The sequence below is a fragment of the Pseudorasbora parva genome, chromosome 1 (assembly GCF_024679245.1).
Source record: "Pseudorasbora parva isolate DD20220531a chromosome 1, ASM2467924v1, whole genome shotgun sequence".
NCBI classification, from domain to species: domain Eukaryota; kingdom Metazoa; phylum Chordata; class Actinopteri; order Cypriniformes; family Gobionidae; genus Pseudorasbora; species Pseudorasbora parva.
The window spans coordinates 11620914-11648403 of record NC_090172.1 but is presented as its reverse complement, the minus strand read 5'-3'; the positions used below and the strand labels follow the sequence as shown (position 1 = coordinate 11648403).

General features: G+C 38.9%; 2 protein-coding genes across 2 annotated transcripts; both read left to right on the top strand.

Moving 5' to 3' along the window:
* The first annotated feature begins 11487 nt into the window (after positions 1 to 11487).
* On the top strand, positions 11488 to 13218 carry LOC137083120 (extracellular superoxide dismutase [Cu-Zn]-like). The gene is made up of 2 exons (XM_067448829.1): positions 11488 to 11655; positions 12443 to 13218. The coding sequence occupies exon 2, from the start codon at positions 12458 to 12460 to the stop codon at positions 13130 to 13132; it is 675 nt and encodes a 224-aa protein (XP_067304930.1). The 5' UTR covers positions 11488 to 11655; positions 12443 to 12457; the 3' UTR covers positions 13133 to 13218.
* Positions 13219 to 25541: 12323 nt separating this feature from the next.
* Positions 25542 to 27258, top strand: LOC137083116 (extracellular superoxide dismutase [Cu-Zn]-like). Its single transcript, XM_067448825.1, has 2 exons — positions 25542 to 25706; positions 26491 to 27258. The coding sequence occupies exon 2, from the start codon at positions 26506 to 26508 to the stop codon at positions 27178 to 27180; it is 675 nt and encodes a 224-aa protein (XP_067304926.1). The 5' UTR covers positions 25542 to 25706; positions 26491 to 26505; the 3' UTR covers positions 27181 to 27258.
* Positions 27259 to 27490: the final 232 nt, after the last annotated feature.

Sequence of the window (27490 nt, the reverse complement as noted above, 5' to 3'; positions counted from 1 at the left end):
AAACCAATTGGCTTTGCTGCATTTAGTTTTTGTGCAGCATCAGATTTTTCTCTCCCTCATTTACTCCTCGTGGCAGTTTTTGCCCCATTGACTTCCATTATAACCACTTTTATTGTTAAGCCATGACACCATATACAACATTGATTGATGGTATTCCCTTTTGGGAAGAGGTAAAATGTGTAATTTTTATAGTTGATAACCAGGTGGCACCATTAACCCTTTAGTTAGGACTCTGCAAAAGAAGCTTAGTTTCTGGCTTCTCTATGGAGTATTATAGCAGTGTGTGACCTTTTGAACACTTGCGTCTGAGAAAATAAAAATATGCACCTCAGCTCTCAGAACTACATGGAAAAAAGAAACAAAAAAAGATAAGTGGATTTAACCACTTGCTGGTCATTTGATGGTGAAAAGAGCGACATGAGAAGTGGCTTGAATTGTAGTGACGTTTTAGAAATGATTATGCAGCCTGACCCCGCAGTGAGCAGCAGGATGTATCGTCTTCTCCCTCTGACACCACAGATTCCCATAATTCATTTGGATGATAAAATATTCTCACAGTTGGTTATTGTTTGTTTATGGGCAGGTTGTGGAGTCAGGCATCTTTCGGCTATGGGTGAAACAGGACGGCGTTCTGAAGTTCAAAGTCCACCCGCAGACCGTTAGTCCATCTCAGGCTCGAGAACCAGCGCGGATTCGGTGGAAATGGATAACAGACCAGTTAATTACAATTGAATTACTTTTAAATGTTTCATTTTTTACTTTTGATATTGTTTGAGTTTAAATGTTGTAAATATTGTGTAAAATATCGTATACATGTCAAAACAGTTATGCTGTACTTATTGACAATAAAGGCCAATGTCATAAGTGTGGTTTTGTGTATTTTTAAGAGTATTTCGCAAAGGTTTAGAGTAAATTAGTCATACTTTAAAGTTAATATTACTCATAAATAACAGTTCATTTTACTCATAAATACTGTTTTTTTTAATTTACTAAAATTTAAGGTAAATTTTACACCAAAAAATGGAATACATCATAGTAATAGGTTTTATAGTGTATAGGGACACACTGGCCCTCATTTATCAAAAGTGTGTACACCAAATTTCCAGCGTACACCTGGCGAGAGACGCATGACCCAACACTCTGGATGAGCTTAAGGCCGCTATCGAAGCATCCTGGGTGCCACAGGCTGATCGCCTCCATGCCACGCCGCATTGACGCAGTCATTTCTTCAAAAGGATTCCCGACCAAGAATTGAGTGCATAACTGAACATAATTATTTGAAGGCTGACTTTTTTGCATTAAAAACACTTTTCTTTAATTGGTCTGATGAAATATGATAATTTTTTGAGATAGGATTTTTTTTTATTTTTTTAGCTGTATGCCAAAATCATCAGTATTAAAACAACAAAAGACCTGAAATATTTCAGTTGGATAAGAAAGGCCTGTATATATATATATATATATATATATATATATATATATATATATATATATATATATTGTCCTTTTGCTCTCGCAGGTCGAGAATAGGAAGCGCTGTTTTTGTAGAGTGTGTTTGTCGCCATGCCATTGAAACGCTGTTATTTTCATCCAGGAGTCAAATCACCTTTGTTTGGCCTTCCCACGGACGCGGTACGTAGAGATCAATGGCTACAGTTCATGTTTAACTCGGTTCCAGAAAATTATAATCCCAATTTAAGCACATTTTGCTGAGGACTGCTTCCTCAATCTCAATCAGTTTAATGCCGGATTCGCAGAAAGATTATTCTTAAAAGATGACGCAGTTCCCTCTTTGTCTGGAGGAGGCGTTGTTTATGGACTACAACCGGTATGTGTATTTTATTATTTAAGTTGGTCCGTTTAACAGTTTATGTAACTCATGACACAAAGTGCAACACTGTTTAGCTTTGTTAACTAACGTTAGATGGTAATTGAAACTAATCCGAAAAACTTAGCATTTAAAAGTGTAGTAATTCATTCAGATACCATCGATTGTTGGTGTTTGTAATGATCAGTTTAAACTACTGAATAGACAGTTTACCATTCTGAAACATCCAGCAAAAGTCTTTCCTGAGCAGGTTGTAATCGATCCTCTTCGATATTCTCCGGGTCTGATTCCGGCTCAAATTGATAAGGCAATATAGACATTTTTGCAATAACATTGAGTGCGCGTATCTACCCGTTATGGTAAGAGGCAGGAGCTTTCCGGGCAACGTGCACTAAGCTGCTGTCCAATCACACCGCGGGAAGCGCTGGCCTAATCAGAACTCATTACGTATTTTTGAAGGAGGGACTTCATAGAACAAGGAAATCATCAGGCCGTTTTTAGGACAGAGGAAACAGAGGTATACAGATAAGTAAATTGTGTGAAAATACTCTTTTTTTACACGCGAAACATGAACTCATGTTATATTGCACACTGTAAACATAATCAAAGCTTCGAAAATACGCGAAGAATGGGACCTTTAGTTATGTTGAAATAATGCCTCTATATTTGTGACAATATCTAACAATTGACCATGCTTGAGTCACACACAGACTTTTAACATTCAGCATGCAAAACACAACAATGATAACATTTTATTTTATTTTCTTTACACTTAATAAGACCATTACAAGATCATTTGCTGTCATTATTGGGGTTATACTGACAAGAGACAGCAAATACAATGGTAAAATAAAGCCAACAATAATAAAACAGAGTTATGATTGCGCTGTGATTAATCTATTCATGCTGCAATGCATTCTGGGAGTACACTTCCTCAGCTCACAGATAGAATTATGTCAACACAACTTGAATGGTTTAAGTAAGAACAACTTGATGCAATTAAGTTACTTAATTGAGTGTTAAGTTCAGCTTACTTGAGAATTTTAAGGCAATCAGTTCCCACACATTCTTCTAGTAAAATGAACAAGCAGACATTAAAAGAACTAGTTAAAAGAACTCTTTTGTTTGAGTTCTGCTTACAAACCCCAACTTACAGGTCCTTCTAAAAAAATTAGCATATTGTGATAAAATATTTTTTTTTTCTTTTTTTTTTCAAATGTAATGATAAAAATTAATTAAATTAATACTGATGATTTTGGCATACAGCTCATGAAAACCCAAAATTCCTGTCTCAAAATATTTTGCATATTTCATCCGACCAATAAAAGAAAAGTGTTTTTAATGCAAAAAAAAGTCAACCTTCAAATAATTATGTTCAGTTATGCACTCAATACTTGGTCGGGAATCCTTTTGCAGAAATGACTGCTTCAATGCGGCGTGGCATGGAGGCAATCAGCCTGTGGCACTGCTGAGGTGTTATGGAGGCCCAGGATGCTTCGATAGCGGCCTTAAGCTCATCCTGAGTGTTGGGTCATGCGTCTCAACTTTCTCTTCACAACATCCCACAGATTCTCTATAGGGTTCAGGTCAGGAGAGTTGGCAGGCCAATTTAGCACAGTAATACCATGGTCAGAAAACCATTTACCAGTGGATTTTGCACTGTGAGCAGGTGCCAGGTCGTGCTGAAAAACCAAATCTTCATCTCCATAAAGCTTTTCAGCAGATGGAAGCATGAAGTGCTCCGAAATCTCCTGATAGCTAGCTGCATTGACCATGCCCTTGATAAAACACAGTGGACCAACACCAGCAGCTGACATGGCACCCCAGACATCACTGACTGTGGGTACTTGATACTGGACTTCAGGCATTTTGGCATTTCCTTCTCCCCAGTCTTCCTCCAGACTTTGGCACCTTGATTTCCGAATGACATGCAAAATTTGCTTTCATCCGAAAAAAGTACTTTGGACCACTGAGCAACAGTCCAGTGCTGCTTCTCTGTAGCCCAAAAGTGGCTTGACCTGGGGATTGTGGCACCTGTAGCCCATTTCCTGCACACGCCTGTGCACGGTGGCTCTGGATGTTTCTACTCCAGACTCAGTCCACTGCTTCCACAGGTCCCGCAAGGTCTGGAATCGGTCCTTCTCCACAATCTTCTTCAGGGTCCGGTCACCTCTTCTCGTTGTGCAGCGTTTTTTGCCACACTTTTTCCTTCCCACAGACATCCCACTGAGGTGTCTTGATACAGCACTCTGGGAACAGCCTATTTGTCACAGGTCGGAGCGGACCACAGATGACGTGAGTCACGCCCCTCCCTAGTTTCCACCTCGAGGAGGTCCCAAGAATGACCAGACACATGAGAGGTTAAGTGAAAATTTAAAACAGACTTTATTAAGTTATTTAAAATATGGAAAAGGGTGGGGACAGGGAGGCTAAAATCCACTTGTGATGAACTCCGAGGCGGCCCAGCGGGCTGAACTCCCAGTCGTCCAGGTGCCGATGGAACTGCACAAGAACATACAGGTAAGTATGACAAGACTGGACACGGACGGTGGACAGAGAGGCCGCTGACTCTTCTCTCGGAGCACAGGTAAGTCTCAAAGTTAACTGGGGCTTCACTTGGTCATACAGGCGGGTGTACAACACAATATGCTGGCTTTAGCTTTGGGCATAGGGTAAATACATCAAAGGTAGCTGGGGCTTCACTTGGGCATACAGGCGGGTGTACAACACAATATGTTGGCTTTAGCTTTGAGCATAAGGTAAGTACATTTAAAGGTCGCCGGGGCTTCACTTGGGCATACGGGCGGGTGTACAACACAATATGCTGGCTTTAGCTTTGGGCATAAGTTAAGTACATTTTAAGGTCGCCGGGGCTTAACTTGGGCATACGGGCGGGTGTACAACACAATATGCTGGCTTTAGCTTTTGGGCATAAGGTAAGTACATTTAAAGGTCGCCGGGGCTTCACTTGGGCATACGGGCGGGTGTACAACACAATATGCTGGCTTTAGCTTTTGGGCATAAGGTAAGTACATCAAAGGTAGCTGGGGCTTCACTTGGGCATACGGGCGGGTGTACAACACAATATACTGGCTTTAGCTTTTGGGCATAAGTTAAGTACATCAAAGGTAGCTGGGGCTTCACTTGGGCATACAGACGGGGGTACAATACAATATGCTGGCTTTAGCTTTGGACATAGGGTAAGCACATCAAAGTTAACTTGGGCTTCACTTGGGCATACAGGCGGGTGTGCAACACAATGTGCTGGCTTTAGCTTTTGGCATAAGGTAAGTACATTTAAAGGTAGCTGGGGCTTCGCTTGGGCATACAGGCGGGTGTACAACACAATGTGCTGGCTTTAGCTTTTGGGCATAAGGTAAGTACATCAAAGGTAGCTGGGGCTTCACTTGGGCATACAGGTGGGTGTACAACACAATATGCTGGCTTTAGCTTTGGGCATAAGGTGAACACATCAAAGGTAACTGGGGCTTCACTTGGGCATACGGGTTGGTGTACAACACAATATGCTGGCTTTAGCTTTGGACATAAGGTAAGTACATTTGAAGGTTGCTGGGGCTTCACTTGGGCATACGGGCGGGTGTACAACACAATATGCTGGCTTTAGCTTTTGGGCATAAGCTAAGTACCTCAAAGGTAGCTAGGGCTTCACTTGAGCATACAGGCGGGTGTACAACACTATATGCTGGCTTTAGCTTTGGGCATAAGGTGAACACATCAAAGGTAACTGGGGCTTCACTTGGGCATACAGGCGGGTGTACAACACAATATACTGGCTTTAGCTTTGGGCATACACGGGAACAGGAAAAGATGTAACTCCCAGACCTTCACAGAAGTAGACGTCAGGCGTTCCTGTTCTGTGGCTTCAACCAACTGCTGATAGAGATTGGATCGAAAGCTGCTGGTGTGCTGGGCCGAACACGGCCTCCACTTATGTCGCACACAGGTAAGTTGTTTCACCCGGGGTGTTACACTGGGTTGGTCGCACGCTTCCCTCCTTTTTCCTCCACACGACAGAGCAAGAGATACAGACAGGGGCGGACCTTTTAAGGATTCTACAACAGGTAACAATACACACACAGCTGATTTCCTCCTAACAGCAGCCAACTCCTCACCGTCTGTGCTTCCCACTGTATCCACAATGTTCTTACTTGAAATTGGTTCCCACCACTGTCACGTGGAGACTGAAAGATCAGGATGTGGTCAGCGGCATATAATTTGAGATGATTCCTTTGCCCGCCTCAGTGATTACTTCCTTCAAAGGATTTCGTCAGGCCTGAAAGGTGGTTGTTGACAACACAAACACAGCACCACACTGCAATTTTCAAGTGTATACACTCACAGCAAAGGACAAGGACTCACCCACTGCACTCCACACAGTCTTGGTGAATTTAGGGTCAAAAACCCCATCTGGCCAGGGACTCGTCCTGGAAATCGTAGAGCCACTGATGCAGCAAATATTCAGGTTTAGCGTCGCCGCCACGACACCCCAACGTCTCCTCTCACTCACTAGTCCCGGCTCACCCACAATCCTCCTTCACGGTGGGGCCGCTCTCATACAATGCCACAGACTCACCAAAAAGGCTCACAGATAGTTCACTCGAGATGATATGGCTACTGTATAATGGTTTTATGGTACTCACTCCGTTACTAACTCGAGGTCTCTTTTCCCTCCTCTTTCCAGCTCCTGGATACTTCTGCACTACCCGTGACCTGTCGAAAGGGCCTCCTTTGGCGATACTTCTGGCGAATCTCCCTATGTTCAACCACCCAGAATGTGTTACACATGTCCATAGAACATTTCACAGTTAGATACATATCTCAGTATACTCAGCCCGGTTTCTGTTTCTGCCCAACTCTTGTCTCCGCCTTCTTTCCACTGCACTCACCCAAACACTCTAACTTGACCAACACCCTCACCGCATCAGCTCCAAAAGGACAACTCCCTCTTTCTGTTTCTGAGGCCTTCTTTATACTCCTCTGTCACTCCAGTTGCACAATCTGTGACCCTCTCGTCTCTGCACCTGTGATCAATAATGCCCTGATTTTCCCTCCTCGGAGTTCCCGAATTATGGTCCGGGCGGAACAAATCTCCCTCACTTTTAGTTCCGCCTTTACAAAGTCACTCCGTGACATATTCGTTCAGAATTTTCTTTCTGTGTCTTACCCTCTCGCTTGAGGGTGTCTATGATGGCCTTCTGGACAGCAGTCATGTCGGCAGATTGAACCCCATGATTGCGGTTTTAAGTAATGAAGCAGGCTGGGAGTTTTCAAAAGCCTCAGGAATCTTTTGCAGGTGTTTAGAGTTAATTAGTTGATTCAGATGATTAGGTTAATAGCTCGTTTAGAGAACCTTTTCATGATATGCTAATTATTTGAGACAGGAATTTTGGGGTTTCATGAGCTGTATGCCAAAATCATCAGTATTAAAACAATAAAAGACCTTAAATATTTCAGTTGGTGTGCAATGAATCTAAAATATATGAAAGTTTAATTTTTATCATTACATTTGGAAAATAATGAACTTTTAACACAATATGCACATTTTTTGAGAAGGACCTGTATATATTTAAGTTGGCTGAACTTTTAAAAAAGTAGTTACTTGCACTCAAGTTTTATGGTAACCTCTACAAATACACAAGTTAACTCTACAAAGTAGTAGCAAGTCAAAAATGATGACCTAACTTGCTTGAAAATTCTGAGGCAATCAGTTTCCACAGCTTTTCTAAGTAAAGTCAACTGATTACTTTTTACAGGTGGTCCTTTTCTCCTCATCTGTTGCTTGTTGCTGATTCAAATCAAGGAGTCTTTTTCATTGTGTGCAATCTTTGGGTAAGCAAAAATATATTGACATAAAGTTATTTTTGTGTGATTTTTAATGGCAAGAAGGAGTAGATCGTTTGGTTAAATCGTAATGGCACTTTGCTGTAATAAAATGCAATGCAGCCATGATTACAGACATCCGATAGATTGCTTTGAGTATGGAGGTGTCATTTTGAGTAGAAGATTAAATTCAGATGACAAAAAAATCGTAAGTTACTAAACCTAACAATAATATGTGTACTAACTTATAACTAACCAGGGCTGCGTTTCCCAAAAGCATTGTATGCTTAAGTTGAACGTAGAACAATTGCCACCAATGGTCTCTACAATCAACTTAGGCTTACAATGCTTTTGGGAAAACGCAGCCCAGATTGACTTTATTTCTGTTTTCATGAAAATAATAGTTTTGTTGGAAGTCACCATGATGGAGAGAAGTGTTGTCTTTAGTTGGATTCTTGACCCTTGACTGTGTTATATTAGTGGTTCTCTGGCTGCTATGTGTTTGTGAGACATTTGTTATGGAACAAAAAGTCAAGAGAAAATATCAAGTGAAGTTGTTTATTCATTGATAACATTATATATTGGCAGAATCGGATCTCATGCAAAGCTCTGATTATCGAAGCAGTTCTTAATAGTTTTGAAGTATTATTAATAATAACTGTGAAATCCTTCACTGTTGTGATAATTAAATCATTTTTTAACTTGCACTAAAACATTAGTTAGATACACAGATACATCAAGAATCCACGTATGAATCTCTAAAATGGTGACCAAAAAACAACACAAAAAAATCTGATAAACAGATCAACTCTGAACATAAAACAAGCTCCAAAAACATAAGAACAAAAACAACAAAAATAAAAGCAAGTAGTAAGAATCAAGGAAAATGAGTCACAATTCAGATGAATAATTTATTCACGCCGCAATACATGTTGGGACTCATGGGGAAGTTTTGATCGGTAGTACCCAGCATGGTGTACTGAACTTCTGGTGTACCCAGTTTGGTGAACTTAACAATTTAGGTACAGTGAACGTGAGCACCAAGTTAAGTGATGTGGAGTACCTTATGGTGAATTGCTCCCTTTCATAGCTAGCACAAAATAAATGATGTTTACCATAATGCAAAACGAGAAAGGCACGACAAAGAAAACTCTGTAGTTCCCTCACGCCACCTTTAAAAGCCCCAACATCGGCCGTTGAAGCCTCTTACAGACAATTTCAATACAGGCAATACAGACAATTTCAGAGGAAGAATGCTCTGCACTTCTCCCTGAAACTTGTGGCAATACAAAAATAATGTTATATAATGTGCTTTTTTAACAGCCTGTGCTAACTGTTGCTATCTTTTCAGTTATCAGGAGCGTTGCTTAAGAACATATTGCTTGAAGTTGTTCTTGAAGAAGGAGATGCTGCCTACAAGCCCGGAATTGGTTTGCTCTATAGGTTCAGGGATATATTTGGGGGATAAAAATGGAAAAATCAGGCACACTTCTTATGGCTAGAAATGAAATATTGACATTAAAAAATAAAACCCATAACAAGAACAACACTGATAAAGTTAAATGTTATGTTACTTTTTTTTTAAAATTATTTTTAAAATATTTTTCCAGAGGGGAAAAACCCTCTGGTGTAGCAAGTTGGAAAAATACATCTTCACACTACAAACAGCTCTTATGGAAAATGTACTCCATCTCCACTTGTTTGGAGTGCCAGTTTGAGTACAAATGCTGAACACTTGGTACATTTTGTATAAATTGGTGATGAATAAACTAGTTGTTAGTCTAGGTGTGGCATTTAAAAGGAATACTAAAAATAGTAATAAAGTATAATTTACTTATGTCATCGCTTGGAGTTTTGGACACCATTCACTTGCATGGCATGGACATACAGAGCTGAGAAATTATTCTTAATGTTTGTAATTGTTCAATGTCAACATAAACCCTAGTGCTTATTGCTCTTCTTGTGTCTCCACCAGGTTATGCTGGGAAGGGAAAGCGAGGCGAGCTCCAGGGCATTTATTCAGAAACATTCCACCTTGGATTTTGCTGTGTTTACTGCATGTAGATGAATTCCAATGTGCTGCAATAGTGTTTACACAAATAATAAAAAAACACTAAAAATAATACAATTAATGAGGGACTTGTACATGATTTTATTCATTAAAAAATAATTTATCCACCCTGAGATTTCAATTTAATATGTGTAATCTTCAGAAGAACATTAGTCTGCTATTTAAAAAAAATGCAGTTAAGATGAATGGTAACAACAACAAAAGTTTACATTAGCCAACTGTTTTTCATGCATTTACAAATTCACTTCGCTGAGTGCAATTGCATCTCATTGTGATATTGTAGATTGTGTAGCTAATATTGAGAAATAGGCTTGAGTAAGGCCTACATTACAGCCTTGAATTTAAAACAGCATCCCTTTAAGTATGGCAAAAGGTGTAAGTGACTTCATCATTTACATTGAGTGGTAGCCTACTGTTCAGTACCACTCAATGTAAACGATGAAGTCACGTCGAAAGCCAGTCTGGGCACACGATAATAACAAAGACGTAAGAAATTAAACCATGATATAGAACCTGATATTTAATGGTCTCATTTCATTACTGTCGCTACTTCCTGCCTCTCTCATTCACCGCGGTCCTCGGCCTCAAACGCTTGGGGATTTCTCATAGACTAAAAAGGATTTCCACACACGTTTGTGAAATCCCTCCTACGTGCGGCATAAGCCCCTCCCACTTGCACATTTGTCAAAATACCTCCTACTTGCGGCATAAGCTCCACCCACTTGCTGCGTAAACTCCTCCCACCTGCAGGTCTCCGGGCTGCAGCGATACATACATGCCCTGCGTCCCAATTCGCATACTATCCATCCTAAATAGTATTCGAAAATAGAATTAGTATGTCCCAAATCGTAGTATGTTGAAAAGAGTATTCCAAAGATTCCCGGATGGTTTACTATTTCCGGTCCGAATTCACAGTATGGATCGATGGGCACTCTAACGGCTGATATTGCCCACAACCCATTGCGAGTTGGCCGAGGATTCGATTAGAACTACAAACGCGGATAAAAAGCGTTAAAAAACTACAAACTTGACGGATGTGCGAGTTCGACGGTTAAGTAGAGAACTTTAGATAAAGGGGTTTGAGTGACCAACTATCCATATTTAACCTGACAAAAATATATTTATTCAGTGTTGTCACATTATATTTCACCCGCAGCAGCATTGAGAACTTTTGTAATGACACGTTTAGCCATTAACTTTTAAATGCATCATTATATTTAAACTGCAAACACATGAGGAGAGTCTCTGCATTAAAGACCCACAAATGGCAGATCAACGAGCGGCTACATTTCTCTCCGATACGGTAGGAGATTAAACTGAATGTGATGGATTTGAACTGTGACGAATCTGACGATGATTGACAGGGCAGATAAACGGTGACGGGATGCACGTAACTAAGCGACAGAGTCCGTTAAAGATGGCAAGTAGTATGTCCCGAAGCTTGCATACTTTTCTGCTACACACTCAAAAGTATATACTTTTTCTTCACAAAAAGAGTACATACTTTTAGGACGTAGTATAAGTAGGCGAATTGGGACGCAGCAAAGGAGTCTAGCCACTACTCTGCTTCTCTGTTTTAATTTCTGTGGCAGAATTACAGCGCCACATACTGGTCTGGCATGTAAACTGCATCGTTTTGACTGGCTTTGTGTGGATGTGGCCTGAGTGCACAGGCCAACAAAAGGGAGCTAAATGAGACGCAGGTGACCTTAATTAGTGACTAAAAGGCACACTCTAGTAAACAATTTGAGTTAACATGGTTAACCTGTAGCTCCACATGAGTTGCCCATCAATAATACAAAGTTTGATTGCAAAGGGAATGCTCTCTTAAACCCAGTTCAGGACTGCTCACAGTAATCTTATGACTGCAATATTCAGTCTGCACACAGTTTAAGGACAACATTCCAGTCATACGGTAATGTACCTTTGCTGCTTTTACAACAAACAAAAAAAGTTTGTTTAATCTAAAACATACATTTTGTCTTTTAGTTTACTTCTCCTTGTGAAAAAAGTACACTTTGACATGCTTTTAAAAAGAGTATGCATTATGCGCAGCAAAAAATATGAGCTTCTTACTTACTGATTTTGTCTCGTTTCTAGTCTAAATATCTATTTAATCAAGATGCATTTAAGTAAAATGACATAAGATACTTTTCATTGTTTTCTTCAAAATAAAATCAAACTTAAGTGTTTTTGCTTGAAACAAGCAAAACTATCTGCCAATAAGGTGAGAAATACTTCTCATTTAATTCTTGTTTATATCCCAAACAGAAATATTACTTTTCTCATTCCATTGGCAGATAATTTGTATTTTATTATTTAAAATTCTTTTATCTGTAATTTCATATTATATTGTCTCATCTGAAATCTGGTTAATTTGTACTGCTGAATTTACTGACATTTAAAACACTTAAAACATGCTTATGAACGTGTACTGTATGTACACTTAAGTAATTTTATTTAAATGTTATTATCTGCAAGTAGACCTTTTTAAATGATACTTTCAAGATTTGAAGTGCATAAGAGCACATTCAATACAATTAAACACTTCTTTTTTCACAAGGGTAAAAAAAATACAATTTATTTTGTGGTTTTCCTTTGCAAACGTCTAATCTCAAAGCTCCCTGAAGCAGAGCTCTGAATTTTATTCTAACATTCTTAACAAAATGGCATGATTTCACTGAATCCACTCTTCATTGTAGGCTTTAAAGATCAACATGGAGAAACTCATTCTAAAATTCCCTCTGATATTGCTGGTGCTGCATATACGAGGAGGAGAGTTCTCTGACAATCCAGTTCCTTTGCTTGTCGAGGCTCCAATCCCAGAAGTCGTGGAGTTCAACAACACAATCTATGCCACTTGTGAAGTCACTCCTGTCCCCAATTTACCATCTTGTCAGCCAAAGATCTCTGGGCAGGTCCTTTTTAAGCAGCTCTTCCCCAATGGACCTTTAGAAGTGAAACTAAACCTCCGTGGTTTGCCTACCATTGATCATCAATCTCGAGCCATCCACATCCATCAGTATGGAGACCTCAGTCAAGGCAGCGTCAGTGTTGGTCCTCATTACAATCCGCAGGACGTTGACCACCCTAGTCATCCTGGAGACCTGGGCAACTTTCTTTCCGTGCAAGGAGTTATAAGGAATTTCCTGACGCTCCCGGAGGCCAAGCTCTTTGGGGCTCACTCCATTCTGGGACGTGCGGTGGTGGTTCATGAGAAGGAGGATGATCTGGGAATGGGGTCAGATGAGGAGAGTAAACGCAGTGGGAATGCTGGGGAGGGAATTGCTGTCTGCGTGATTGGCATTACTAATCCAAGTCTGTGGCAGAAAACTGAACTGCTCCCCCGAAGACGTGGAGGAAGGGTCCGTAAATCAAAGATGAGAGTCTGATGTGGTGGAAGAGCTATAATGGCAATCCTGTATAAGTTTTGTCTATATCAGTGTCCTAAATAAAGTAATGTTTAAATACCCTGAAATTCCCTAGATTTATTGCCATTACAAATGCTATTTAACCCTTCTGCATCCCTTGGGATGTTTTCTTCTACTGTGGGGTGTTTTTGAGTCTTAATTTGGCCATAACGTTCTGTTTCAGCAAATGGAATGAGTTTGTGACATTTTTTTTACACATTTTGGGAAAATGCTTTGAAAATGTTCACAAACTCAACGATACGCTGTGGGCAAATTCACTACCCTTTCGTTACCCTCGTGGCTGAAAACAGACACTAAATTAAACTGCTATAAAGTGTAACAGATTATTTTTTTTATTTTTTTTGCATAAATCTATTTATCAACCTCAGTCCTGATCAAAACTACTAAATGTTTTTTTTTTTTTTTTTTTGTTTTTTTTTTAAATCAGGATTTTTAACTCCTTAATTGTCAATTTCAAAAATTGGATGTCAATGATTTTGGGGGAGAAAACACTGACTTTTTTTGTAAAATTATTTTTATATAAAATGTAATTGGGTTTTTGTTTTTTAAACTTTTTTATCACTGTCTTGGACATGTCAAAGATGAGAGAACAATTGGCTTTGCTGCATTTAGTTTTTGTGCAGCATCAGAAAAAACAAAAAATAAATAATAAATAAATTTTCTCTCCCTCATTTACTCCTCGTGGCAGTTTTTGCCCCATTGACTTCCATTATAACCACTTTTTTTAAATTTTTTTTATTGTTAAGCCATGACACCATATACAACATTGATTGATGGTATTCCCTTTTGGGAAGCGGTAAAATGTGTAATTTTTATAGTTGATGAACCAGGTGGCACCATTAACCCTTTAGTTAGGACTCTGCAAAAGAAGCTTAGTTTCTGGCTTCTCTATGGAGTATTATAGCAGTGTGTGACCTTTTGAACACTTGCGTCTGAGAAAATAAAAATATGGACCTCAGCTCTCAGAACTACTTGGAAAAAAGAAACAAAAAAAGATAAGTGGATTTAACCACTTGCTGGTCATTTGATGGTGAAAAGAGCAACATGAGAAGTGGCTTGAATTGTAGTGAAGTTTTAGAAATGATTATGCAGCCTGACCCCGCAGTGAGCAGCAGGATGTATCGTCTTCTCCCTCTGACACCACAGATTCCCATAATTCATTTAGATGATAAAATATTCTCACAGTTGGTTATTGTTTGTTTATGGGCAGGTTGTGGAGTCAGGCATCTTTCGGCTATGGGTGAAACAGGACGGCGTTCTGAAGTTCAAAGTCCACCCGCAGACCGTTAGTCCATCTCAGGCTCGAGAACCAGCGCGGATTCGGTGGAAATGGATAACAGACCGGTTAATTACAATTGAATTACTTTTAAATGTTTCATTTTTTACTTTTGATATTGTTTGTGAGTTTAAATGTTGTAAATATTGTGTAAAATATCATATACATGTCAAAACAGTTATGCTGTACTTATTGACAATAAAGGCCAATGTCATAAGTGTGGTTTTGTGTATTTTTAAGAGTATTTCGCAAAGGTTTAGAGTAAATTAGTCCTACTTTAAAGTTAATATTACTCATAAATAACAGTTCATTTTACTCATAAATACTGTTTTTTTTTAATTTACTAAAATTTAAGGTAAATTTTACACCAAAAAAATGGAATACATCATAGTAATAGGTTTTATAGTGTATAGGGACACACTGGCCCTCATTTATCAAAAGTGTGTACACCAAATTTCCAGCGTACACCTGGCGAGAGACGCATGACCCAACACTCTGGATGAGCTTAAGGCCGCTATCGAAGCATCCTGGGTGCCACAGGCTGATTGCCTCCATGCCACGCCGCATTGACGCAGTCATTTCTGCAAAAGGATTCCCGACCAAGAATTGAGTGCATAACTGAACATAATTATTTGAAGGTTGACTTTTTTGCATTAAAAACACTTTTCTTTAATTGGTCTGATGAAATATGATAATTGTTTGAGATAGGATTTTTTTTTTTTTTTTAGCTGTATGCCAAAATCATCAGTATTAAAACAACAAAAGACCTGAAATATTTCAGTTGGATAAGAAAGGCCTGTATATATATACACACACATATGTTTAAAAATGTAATACCACTTAATGATATTTTAACATTTTATTGCTAACACATTAATGACACACTTTTAAAGGTCCCATTCTTTGCGATTCCATCTTTCAAACTTTAGTTAGTGTGTAATGTTGCTGTTAGAGCATAAATAATACCTGTAAAATTATAAAGCTCAAAGTTCAATGCCAAGCGAGATATTTAATTTAACAGAAGTTCCCTTTCAAAGCCTACAGCGAACGGCCGGTTTGGACTACAGCCCTGCACTTCCTGCTTTAATGACGCAACTAAAACCTTTATTGACGAACCCTCCGCCCACAAGAACACGCAAATTCGGGGGCGTTGTCCTTTTGCTCTCGCAGGTCGAGAATAGGAAGCGTTGTTTTTGTAGAGTGTGTTTGTCGCCATGCCATTGAAACGCTGTTATTTTCATCCAGGAGTCAAATCACCTTTGTTTGGCCTTCCCACGGACGCTGTACGTAGAGATCAATGGCTACAGTTCATGTTTAACTCGGTTCCAGAAAATTATAATCCCAATTTAAGCACATTTTGCTGAGGACTGCTTCCTCAATCTCAATCAGTTTAATGCCGGATTCGCAGAAAGAGTATTCTTAAAAGATGACGCAGTTCCCTCTTTGTCTGGAGGAGGCGTTGTTTATGGAATACAACCGGTATGTGTATTTTATTATTTAAGTTGGTCCGTTTAACAGTTTATGTAACTCATGACACAAAGTGCAACGCTGTTTAGCTTTGTTAACTAACATTAGATGGTAATTGAAACTAATCCGAAAAACTTAGCATTTAAAAGTGTAGTAATTCATTCAGACACAATCGATTGTTGGTGTTTGTAATAATCAGTTTAAACTACTGAATAGACAGTTTACCATTCTGAAACATCCAGCAAAAGTCTTTCCTAAGCAGGTTGTAATCGATCCTCTTCGATATTCTCCGGGTCTGATTCCGGCTCAAATTGATAACGCAATATAGACATTTTTGCAATAACATTGAGTGCGCGTATCTACCCGTTATGGTAAGAGGCAGGATCTTTCCGGGCAACGTGCACTAAGCTGCTGTCCAATCACACCGCGGGAAGCGCTGGCCTAATCAGAACTCATTACGTATTTTTGAAGGAGGGACTTCATAGAACAAGGAAATCATCAGGCCGTTTTTAGGACAGAGGAAACAGAGGTATACAGATAAGTAAATTGTGTGAAAATACTCTTTTTTTCATTATACCTTTATTTAACCAGAAAAGACTCATTGAGATTAAAAATCTCTTTTCCAAGAGTGTCCTGGCCAAGAGAGGCAGCAGCACATTTAACAAGGTTTCAGACATAAAAACATATAACATATGACATCAACATATAACAATTTGTACAAGTAATAAATAATTATAAAGTCATAAGAAATCAGAATTTCACATATTATCGCAAACGATAAACAACGGCAATGATCTTCCGTCATAATTGGGTCAGTCATAACATCTACAGCCAGTATGTGTAGCTTCCATGTTTTTTAAAAGTAATTTAAAAGCAACCAATGAAACTGGCTCCTTAAGATTCAACACATTTTGCAGCTGATTCCAAGTGCAGGGTGCCGCATACTTAAAAGCCCCTTTTCCCAATTCTGTCCGGACTTGAGGGACAGATAATAAAAATAAGTCCTCAGAACGAAGACAATATCTTCCTGTACCTTTCTTTTTGATGTATGATTGGAGGTATGGGGGCAGCAGACCAAGAATTGCCTTGTAGATAAAAATGTACCAATGATTAAGTCTACGGGTGGACAATGCAGACCAACCAACCCGATCATACAAAGAACAGTGATGAGTAAGTGCTCTAAAGTTTGTGATAAACCTAAGAGCTCCATGATAAACAGAATCCAACAGTTTCAAGCTTGTGATGGAAGCATTCATGTATATAACATCGCCATAGTCTAGCACTGACAAGAAGGTGGCAGCAACAAGCCTCCTTTTTGACTCAAAAGAAAAACATGACTTGTTTCTAAAATAAAAACCCAATTTCAGCTTTAGTTTTTTTACCAACTGTTGAATATGAGGTTTAAAAGAGAGTGAATCATCAATTACGATACCAAGATACTTGAATTTAGAGACAGACTCAATCTCGGAGCCCTGAGAAGTAGTGATGGGTAAAAGGTTCTGTGACTTTGATTTTGCATTTGAGAACAACATAAGTTTTGTTTTGTCGTTATTCAAAACAAGCTTTAAATCGAATAAGGTACGTTGTACAGTATCAAAAGCAAGTTGAAGGCGACAAAGAGCTTGGTTTGGAGTTGATGCAGAGCAGTATATCACAGTATCATCGGCATAGAAATGAAAATTTGCGTTGGAGACATTTTGATCCAGATTGTTGATATATAAAATAAATAAAAGTGGTCCCAGCACTGACCCCTGGGGCACACCCTTGGTTATACTAAGAGGGCTGGAGGTTAAACCATCTACCTGTACACACTGGGATCTACCAGATAGATAGTTTTCAAACCAGCAAACAGTTTTTTCTGACAACCCGACACTGAGGAGTCTTTGTTTTAATATTGCATGATCCACAGTATCAAAAGCCTTCGATAGGTCAATGAAAAGAGCTGCACAATGTTGTTTTTTATCTAAACAGTCAATAAAATCATTTACTACTTTTAGGGCTGCTGTAGTTGTGCTGTGTTTTTGACGAAAACCTGATTGAAAATTAGACAGAATATTGTTAATAGTTAGAAACTCTTTCAATTGTTCGTTTACCAGAGTTTCCATAACCTTGGCCAGGACAGACAGTTTCGAGATGGGTCTGTAATTATTTAAATCAGTCGGATCGCCTCCTTTTAACAGAGGAAGAACAAATGCAGATTTCCATATAAGTGGAATTTCATTCGTGTCCAGAGAAAGATTAAAAAGATAAGTCAAAGGCGGTGCAATAAAATCAGATGCTAACTGTAGAAAATAAGGCTCCAAGTTATCAGGACCAGGCGATTTTCTAATGTCTAAAAGTGTGAGTGCTCTATGTACTTCCGAAACTGAAAATGGCTTAAAACTAAAAGAATGACTGACTCCAGAATGACCATGACAATTTCCTTTAGGATGATTCTGATGTGAAATGTTGAGTGAATCAAATAATGAACCAGAGGCAATGAAATGCTCATTAAAACAGTCAAGCATCTCAGCCTTATCGGATAATTTATGTGAGTCCTTAAGAATACATGGTGGCAGCTCAATGCCTGTTTTGTTTCCAGCTAAGGATTTGATCGTCTTCCAGAATTTTAAGGGGTTATTTAAATTATTCGAAGTATCTATAAGAAAGTGGTCAGCTTTGGCCTTTCTGATAGCCACGGTGCATAAATTGCGCAGTCTCCTGAAGAGCAGCCAATCAGAATCCATGCTTGTTTTCCTGGCTTTTGCCCAGGCCTTATCACGCTCATGAAGAGAGTTGGCTAAATCTACAGTGAACCATGCATTGTTTCGGCCTTTTACTCTAAATTTCCTGAGTGGAGCATGATTGTCAACAATTTCTTTAAAACCATCATGAAAAAATTTCCAAGCATTATCAACATCTGCAATAAGATAAATTTTATCCCAATCAAAATAAAACAGGTCATATAAAAACCCTTGTATTGAAAAATGTTTTATGTCGCGCTTAATAATGACACGTGGTTTATTTTTGGGAATTTTTGTGTTTCTGACCGTGGCAACAACACAGTGGTCACTAATGTCGTTTGCAAAAACAGAAGCTGCAGAGTATTTGTGAGGAACGTTGGTTAGGATAAGATCAATTAAAGATGATTTATCTGGACATTTCAGGTTCGGTCTAGTGGGACTGTCAACGAGCTGAAAGAGATTTAGCGAGTCACAGTAAGCTTTAAAATCATCAGATACTGGATGTAACCAGTTCCAATTTAGACCTCCAATAACTACTATTTCGTTCTGATTTAGTCCTGATAAAAGCTGCATTAAAGAAGGCAAAGCATCCCTGACGGCTGATGGTGTCCTATAGCAACCAACTACAGTAATGTGGAGATTACTGGAGACCTCAAGATCAAGAGCTAAAAATTCGAATTGCTTACTCACTGATTTAGAGAGAAGCATATTTACACGAAACTTATTTTTAATATATACTGCAACACCCCCACCCCTCCTTGGACGATCAGTTCTATATACATGGTAACCATTAATACTGATATCCTCATTCAAAACAGATTTGCTTAGCCAAGTTTCTGATAAAACAATTACATCAGCTTCAGTAGAGTGTGCCCAAATACGAATCATATCTATCTTTGCAATCAAACTTCGAACGTTCAAGTGAATAAAACCAAGGCCAACCCTGGATTTAAAATCAACAGGGGTATTGAAACATATAGCAGAGTCTGGGCCTGGATTGGGTTGCACATTTCCTGAAATCAACAGCAACAGAACGATTAAACACCTCAGCTTAAGTGATTTAAATGATTGAATAGAGGATTCATTCTTTGAAATTATTTTTAGTACAAAGCTACGAAGGCAGCTTTCAGAAATAGTAAAATTGTCTTGTAAAACCATAACACTGATCAGACGGGCCAAGTCCGCAGTGTCAGAGGAGAAGAACAGAGGCAGGTGCATTGATTTAATGTCTGACGCACAAACAGATGTGCACGTCCCCCAGCGTATTGAGACTGTATTTAAAAGACCTGCACGGGAGTAGTTGGTCCGGTGCGGGCTTCCATACATTCCACTCAAGGTTAGTAAACACATTACAAAAAAGGGCAGCGCCATTGCACGTTCCGTTTCTAGCCGATGCGCTAGTAATCCAGTCCAGATTTTCCGAAACTCCTGAGACAGATGACGTTACATCACGTCACATATAAACAGGAAACCAAGCCCAATGAAGCAATGCTGTGAAAGAAGTGACCAAAAATCAGGACCCGCCGGATTTTAAAACAAAAAAAACAAGACACAAAGACAAGAAAAAAGCACTCCCCTTTCTCATGAGAAGTTTGGACACTTAAGATTCAATGCCGTGTTGGCGATTTGGCTCCGTTGAGCAGGATCCAAATTCCGCACTAACAGAGCTGTCCGGGTCATCCGAAACGTCAGGAGTTTCACTTCAATTAAATCCAAGTTCGATGTGTGATGGACTAGTTCTCGAAGCAAGTCCAATATTTCAGAGACAGCACCATCAAGGGACAATAACATTAATGACAATCACACAGACAGAGACAGGAATGTAGACAGTGGTGGACATGCTGCCATCTTGGTAGGTAATTATGACAAAAAACGATGATCAGATTTTACACGCGAAACATGAACTCATGTTATATTGCACACTGTAAACATAATCAAAGCTTCGAAAACACGCGAAGAATGGGACCTTTAATTATGTTGAAATAATGCCTCTATATTTGTGACAATATCTAACAATTGACCATGCTTGAGTCACACACAGACTTTTAACATTCAGCATGCAAAACACAACAATGATAACATTTAATTTTATTTTCTTTACACTTAATAAGACCATTACAAGTTAATTTGCTGTCATTATTGGGGTTATACTGGCAAGAGACAACAAATAAAATGGTAAAATAAAGCCAACAATAATAAAACAGAGTTATGATTGCGCTGTAATAATCTATTCATGCTGCAATGCATTCTGGGAGTACACTTCCTCAGCTCACAGATAGAATTATGTCAACACAACTTGAATGGTTTAAGTAAGAACAACTTGATGCAATTAAGTTACTTAAGTTCAGCTTACTTGAGAATTTTAAGGCAATCAGTTCCCACACATTCTTCTAGTAAAATGAACAAGCAGACATTAAAAGAACTAGTTAAAAGAACTCTTTTGTTTGAGTTCTGCTTACAAACCCAAACTTACAGGTCCTTCTCAAAAAATTAGCATATTGTGATAAAAGTTATTTATTTTATTTTTTTCAAATGTTATGATAAAAATTAAATGTTCATATATTTTAGATTCATTGCACACCAACTGAAATATTTCAGGTCTTTTGTTGTTTTAATACTGATTATTTTGGCATACAGCTCACGAAAACCCAAAATTCCTTGCATATAAATTTTTGCATATTTCATCCGACCAATAAAAGGAAAGTGTTTTTAATGCAAAAAAAGTCAACCTTCAAATAATTATGTTCAGTTATGCACTCAATACTTGGTCGGGAATCCTTTTGCAGAAATGACTGCTTCAATGCGGCGTGGCATGGAGGCGATCAGCCTGTGGCACTGCTGAGGTGTTATGGAGGCCCAGGATGCTTCGATAGCGGCCTTAAGCTCATCCTGAGTGTTGGGTCATGCGTCTCAACTTTCTCTTCACAACATCCCACAGATTCTCTATGGGGTTCAGGTCAGGAGAGTTGGCAGGCCAATTGAGCACAGTAATACCATGGTCAGCAAACCATTTACCAGTGGATTTGGCACTGTGAGCAGGTGCTGAAAAACCAAAACTTCATCTCCATAAAGCTTTTCAGCAGATGGAAGCATGAAGTGCTCTGAAATCTCCTGATAGCTAGCTGCATTGACCATGCCCTTGATAAAACACAGTGGACCAACACCAGCAGCTGACATGGCACCCCAGACATCACTGACTGTGGGTACTTGACACTGGACTTCAGGCATTTTGGCATTTCCTTCTCCCCAGTCTTCCTCCAGACTTTGGCACCTTGATTTCCGAATGACATGCAAAATTTGCTTTCATCCGAAAAAGTACTTTGGACCACTGAGCAACAGTCCAGTGCTGCTTCTCTGTAGCCCAAAAGTGGCTTGACCTGGGGATTGTGGCACCTGTAGCCCATTTCCTGCACACGCCTGTGCACGGTGGCTCTGGATGTTTCTACTCCAGACTCAGTCCACTGCTTCCGCAGGTCCCGCAAGGTCTGGAATCGGTCCTTCTCCACAATCTTCTTCAGGGTCTGGTCACCTCTTCTCGTTGTGTAGCGTTTTTTTTGCCACACTTTTTCCTGCCCACAGACTTCCCACTGAGGTGCCTTGATACAGCACTCTGGGAACAGCCTATTCATTCAGAAATTTCTTTCTGTGTCTTACCCTCTCACTTGAGGGTGTCTATGATGGCCTTCTGGACAGCAGTCAGGTAGGCAGTCTTACCCATGATTGCGGTTTTAAGTAATGAACCAGGCTGGGAGTTTTCAAAAGCCTCAGGAATCTTTTGCAGGCGTTTAGAGTTAATTAGTTGATTCAGGTGATTAGGTTAATAGCTCGTTTAGAGAACCTTTTCATGATATGCTAATTTTTTGAGACAGGAATTTTGGGTTTTCATGAGCTGTATGCCAAAATCATCAGTATTAAAACAATAAAAGACCTTAAATATTTCAGTTGGTGTGCAATGAATCTAAAATATATGAAAGTTTAATTTGTATCATTACATTTGGAAAATAATGAAATTTTATCACAATATGCAAATGTTTTGAGAGAACCTGTATATATTTAAGTTGGCTGAACTTTTAAAAAAGTAGTTACTTGCACTCAAGTTTTATGGTAACCTCTACAAATACACAAGTTAACTCTACAAAGTAGTAGCAAGTAGTCAAAAATCAAGTCAAAAATGATGACCTAACTTGCTTGAAAATTCTGAGGCAATCAGTTTCCACAGCTTTTCTAAGTAAAGTCAACTGATTACTTTTTACAGGTGGTCCTTTTCTCCTCATCTGTTGCTTGTTGCTGATTCAAATCAAGGAGTCTTTTTCATTGTGTGCAATCTTTGGGTAAGCAAAAATATATTGACATAAAGTTATTTTTGTGTGATTTTTAATGGCAAGAAGGAGTAGATCGTTTGGTTAAATCGTAATGGCACTTTGCTGTAATAAAATGCAATGCAGCCATGATTACAGACATCCGATAGATTGCTTTGAGTATGGAGGTGTCATTTTGAGTAGAAGATTAAATTCAGATGACAAAAAAATCGTAAGTTACTAAACCTAACAATAATATGTGTACTAACTTATAACTAACCAGGGCTGCGTTTCCCAAAAGCATTGAATGCTTAAGTTGATCGTAGAACAATTGCCACCAATGGTCTCTACAATCAACTTAGGCTTACAATGCTTTTGGGAAAACGCAGCCCAGATTGACTTTATTTCTGTTTTAATGAAAATAATAGTTTTGTTGGAGGTCACCATGATGGAGAGAAGTTTTTTCTTTAGTTGGATTCTTGACCCTTGACTGTGTTATATTAGTGGTTCTCTGGCTGCTATGTGTTTGTGAGACATTTGTTATGGAACAAAAAGTCAAGAGAAAATATCAAGTGAAGTTGTTTATTCATTGATAACATTATATATTGGCAGAATCGGATCTCATGCAAAGCTCTGATTATCGAAGCAGTTCTTACTAGTTTTGAAGTATTATTAATAATAACTGTGAAATCCTTCACTGTTGTGATAATTAAATCATTTTTTAACTTGCACTAAAACATTAGTTAGATACACAGATACATCAAGAATCCACGTATGAATCTCTAAAATGGTGACCAAAAAACAACAAAAAAAATCTGATAAACAGATCAACTCTGAACATAAAACAAGCTCCAAAAACATCAGAACAAAAACAACAAAAATAAAAGCAAGTAGTAAGAATCAAGAAAAATGAGTCACAATTCAGATGAATAATTTATTCACGCCGCAATACATGTTGGGACTCATGGGGAAGTTTTGATCGGTAGTACCCAGCATGGTGTACTGAACTTCTGGTGTACCCAGTTTGGTGAACTTAACAATTTAGGTACAGTGAACGTGAGCACCAAGTTAAGTGATGTGGAGTACCTTATGGTGAATTGCTCCCTTTCATAGCTAGCACAAAATAAATGATGTTTACCATAATGCAAAACGAGAAAGGCACGACAAAGAAAACTCTGTAGTTCCCTCACGCCACCTTTAAAAGCCCCAACATCGGCCGTTGAAGCCTCTTTTTTTTTCTGTAGCCACTCCAAAGGGTGAAGACTTTTTGTATTTTACAACGAGTGAATCTCCAGTTCGCATTGTTGATTGTCGTTTGAACCTTTTTGGATCCGCCATGAATTTGGTAAGTTCAACTATATCAAGTGATGTGAGAAAAGGCTATAGATCTCCACCTCCACATCCTCACATGCGATCGCCTATACTAGCCCGGACACCTTCTTTATGTGTACAGATGTGACAATGGGTGCGTTTACATGCACGTTCTTAAGCCGATTATGCCCAATAAGCCGACAATGAACATGGTCATGTAAACGTGGTAACCCGTTTTCTTTTATCAGAGTAATGTCATAAACGGCGTAAGCATAAACCGGTCGGTACAGGTAGTTTTCTTCCTCTTACCTCGATTTCGCGCTGCATGTAAACGCATTAACCTGCTTTCTGTCGGCTTATTGAAGTGCGCATGTGTGATAGGTAAGAAAAACGCAAACTTAGAGCAGATTTAAATGCATCCAGACAGAGTGAGCTAAGGGTTTGCATGAAATAAGGACATATATCACAAAGGCAGACTCGTTTAAGACCCAGAAAATTGTAAAGAGGTGTTCTCTCTTCTCATGCAGCAGAAGTAGCCTAGAAGAGGTTCAGTCAAAACACTGCCTCTGTAACTGCATGAGGGATAATATGAGCCGTAAATCTTCCGCTGACACTGCACACACAACTTGATCTTGACCCTTAAGAAACTTTAATTAATGACAAATCTGCTTTAAATTGACTTAAATTAAATGAATTGCTAATTAGAACACTGAAATAAAATGTTCAGGGTGCTCAAATACTATAAAACCATGAATATAAATAATTGGGAATCATGTTTTTAAAAAAAAGATTTATCATTTATCTATTATACATTTTACGTTTCTGTCTTGCTGCCAGCCAATCACTGCACTGCTGATCGTGGTTTTGAGTATTGATGCATCTGCCCTCTTCAGGGAACACAAGAACGTGCAGTGATCTTAGATAACTTAATTTGGACACCCAATCCACAAAATCATTTGAGAACCAAATTATCCAGAGATCAGTTATCACGATGAGAGGACGTATTAAGCGAGGTACGAAGAACGGACCCTGAGCAAATTTATGTATTGTTATTTTATCATGATATTTTCCTCACTTCCAACTGTTGCTTTATAGCCACTACTCTGCTTCTCTGTTTTTAGTTTATTTCTGTGGCAGAATTACAGCGCCACATACTGGTCTGGCATGTAAACTGCATCGTTTTGACTGGCTTTGTGTGGATGTGGCCTGAGTGCACAGGCCAACAAAAGGGAGCTAAATGAGACGCAGGTGACCTTAATTAGTGACTAAAAGGCACACTCTAGTAAACAATTTGAGTTAACATGGTTAACCTGTAGCTCCACATGAGTTGCCCATCAATAATACAAAGTTTGATTGCAAAGGGAATGCTCTCTTAAACCCAGTTCAGGACTGCTCACAGTAATCTTATGACTGCAATATTCAGTCTGCACACAGTTTAAGGACAACATTCCAGTCATACGGTAATGTACCTTTGCTGCTTTTACAACAAACAAAAAAAGTTTGTTTAATCAAAAACATACATTTTGTCTTTTAGTTTACTTATCCTTGTGAAAAAAGTACACTTTGACATGCTTTTAAAAAGAGTATGCATTATGCACTGCAAAAAATATGAGCTTCTTACTTACTGATTTTGTCTCGTTTCTAGTCTAAATATCTATTTAATCAAGATGCATTTAAGTAAAATGACATAAGATACTTTTCATTGTTTTCTTAAAAATAAAATCAAACTTAAGTGTTTTTGCTTGAAACAAGCAAAACTATCTGCCAATAAGGTGAGAAATACTTCTCATTTAATTCTTGTTTATATCCCAAACAGAAATTACTTTTCTCATTCCATTGGCAGATAATTTGTATTTTATTATTTAAAATTCTTTATCCGTAATTTCATATTAAATTGTCTCATCTGAAATCTGGTTAATTTGTACTGCTGAATTTACTGACATTTAAAACACTTAAAACATGCTTATGAACGTGTACTGTATGTACACTTAAGTAGTTTTATTTAAATGTTATTATCTGCAAGTAGACCTTTTTAAATGATACTTTCAAGATTTGAAGTGCATAAGAGCACATTCAATACAATTAAACACTTCTTTTTTCACAAGGGTAAAAAAAATACAATTTCTTTTGTGGTTTTCCTTTGCAAACGTCTAATCTCAAAGCTCCCTGAAGCGGAGCTCTGAATTTTATTCTAACATTCTTAACAAAATGGCATGATTTCACTGAATCCACTCTTCATTGTAGGCTTTAAAGATCAACATGGAGAAACTCATTCTAAAATTCCCTCTGATATTGCTGGTGCTGCATATACGAGGAGGAGAGTTCTCTGACAATCCAGTTCCTTTGCTTGTCGAGGCTCCAATCCCAGAAGTCGTGGAGTTCAACAACACAATCTACGCCACTTGTGAAGTCACTCCTGTCCCCAATTTACCATCTTGCCAGCCAAAGATCTCTGGGCAGGTCCTTTTTAAGCAGCTCTTCCCCAATGGACCTTTAGAAGTGAAACTAAACCTCCGTGGTTTGCCTACCATTGATCATCAATCTCGAGCCATCCACATCCATCAGTATGGAGACCTCAGTCAAGGCAGCGTCAGTGTTGGTCCTCATTACAATCCGCAGGATGTTGACCACCCTAGTCACCCTGGAGACCTGGGCAACTTTCTTTCCGTACAAGGAGTTATAAGGCATTTCCTGACGCTCCCGGAGGCCAAGCTCTTTGGGGCTCACTCCATTCTGGGACGTGCGGTGGTGGTTCATGAGAAGGAGGATGATCTAGGAATGGGGTCAGATGAGGAGAGTAAACGCAGTGGGAATGCTGGGGAGGGAATTGCTGTCTGCGTGATTGGCATTACTAATCCAAGTCTGTGGCAGAAAACTGAACTGCTCCCCCGAAGACGTGGAGGAAGGGTCCGTAAGTCAAAGATGAGAGTCTGATGTGGTGGAAGAGCTATAATGGCAATCCTGTATAAGTTTTGTCTATATCAGTGTCCTAAATAAAGTAATGTTTAAATACCCTGAAATTCCCTAGATTTATTGCCATTACAAATGCTATTTAACCCTTCTGCATCCCTTGGGATGTTTTCTTCTACTGTGGAGTGGTTTTGAGTCTTTATTTGGCCATAACGTTCTGTTTCAGCAAATGGAATGAGTTTTGGTGACAAATCTTTTTACACATTTTGGGAAAATGCTTTGAAAATTTTCACAAACTCAACGATACGCTGTGGGCAAATTCACTACCCTTTCG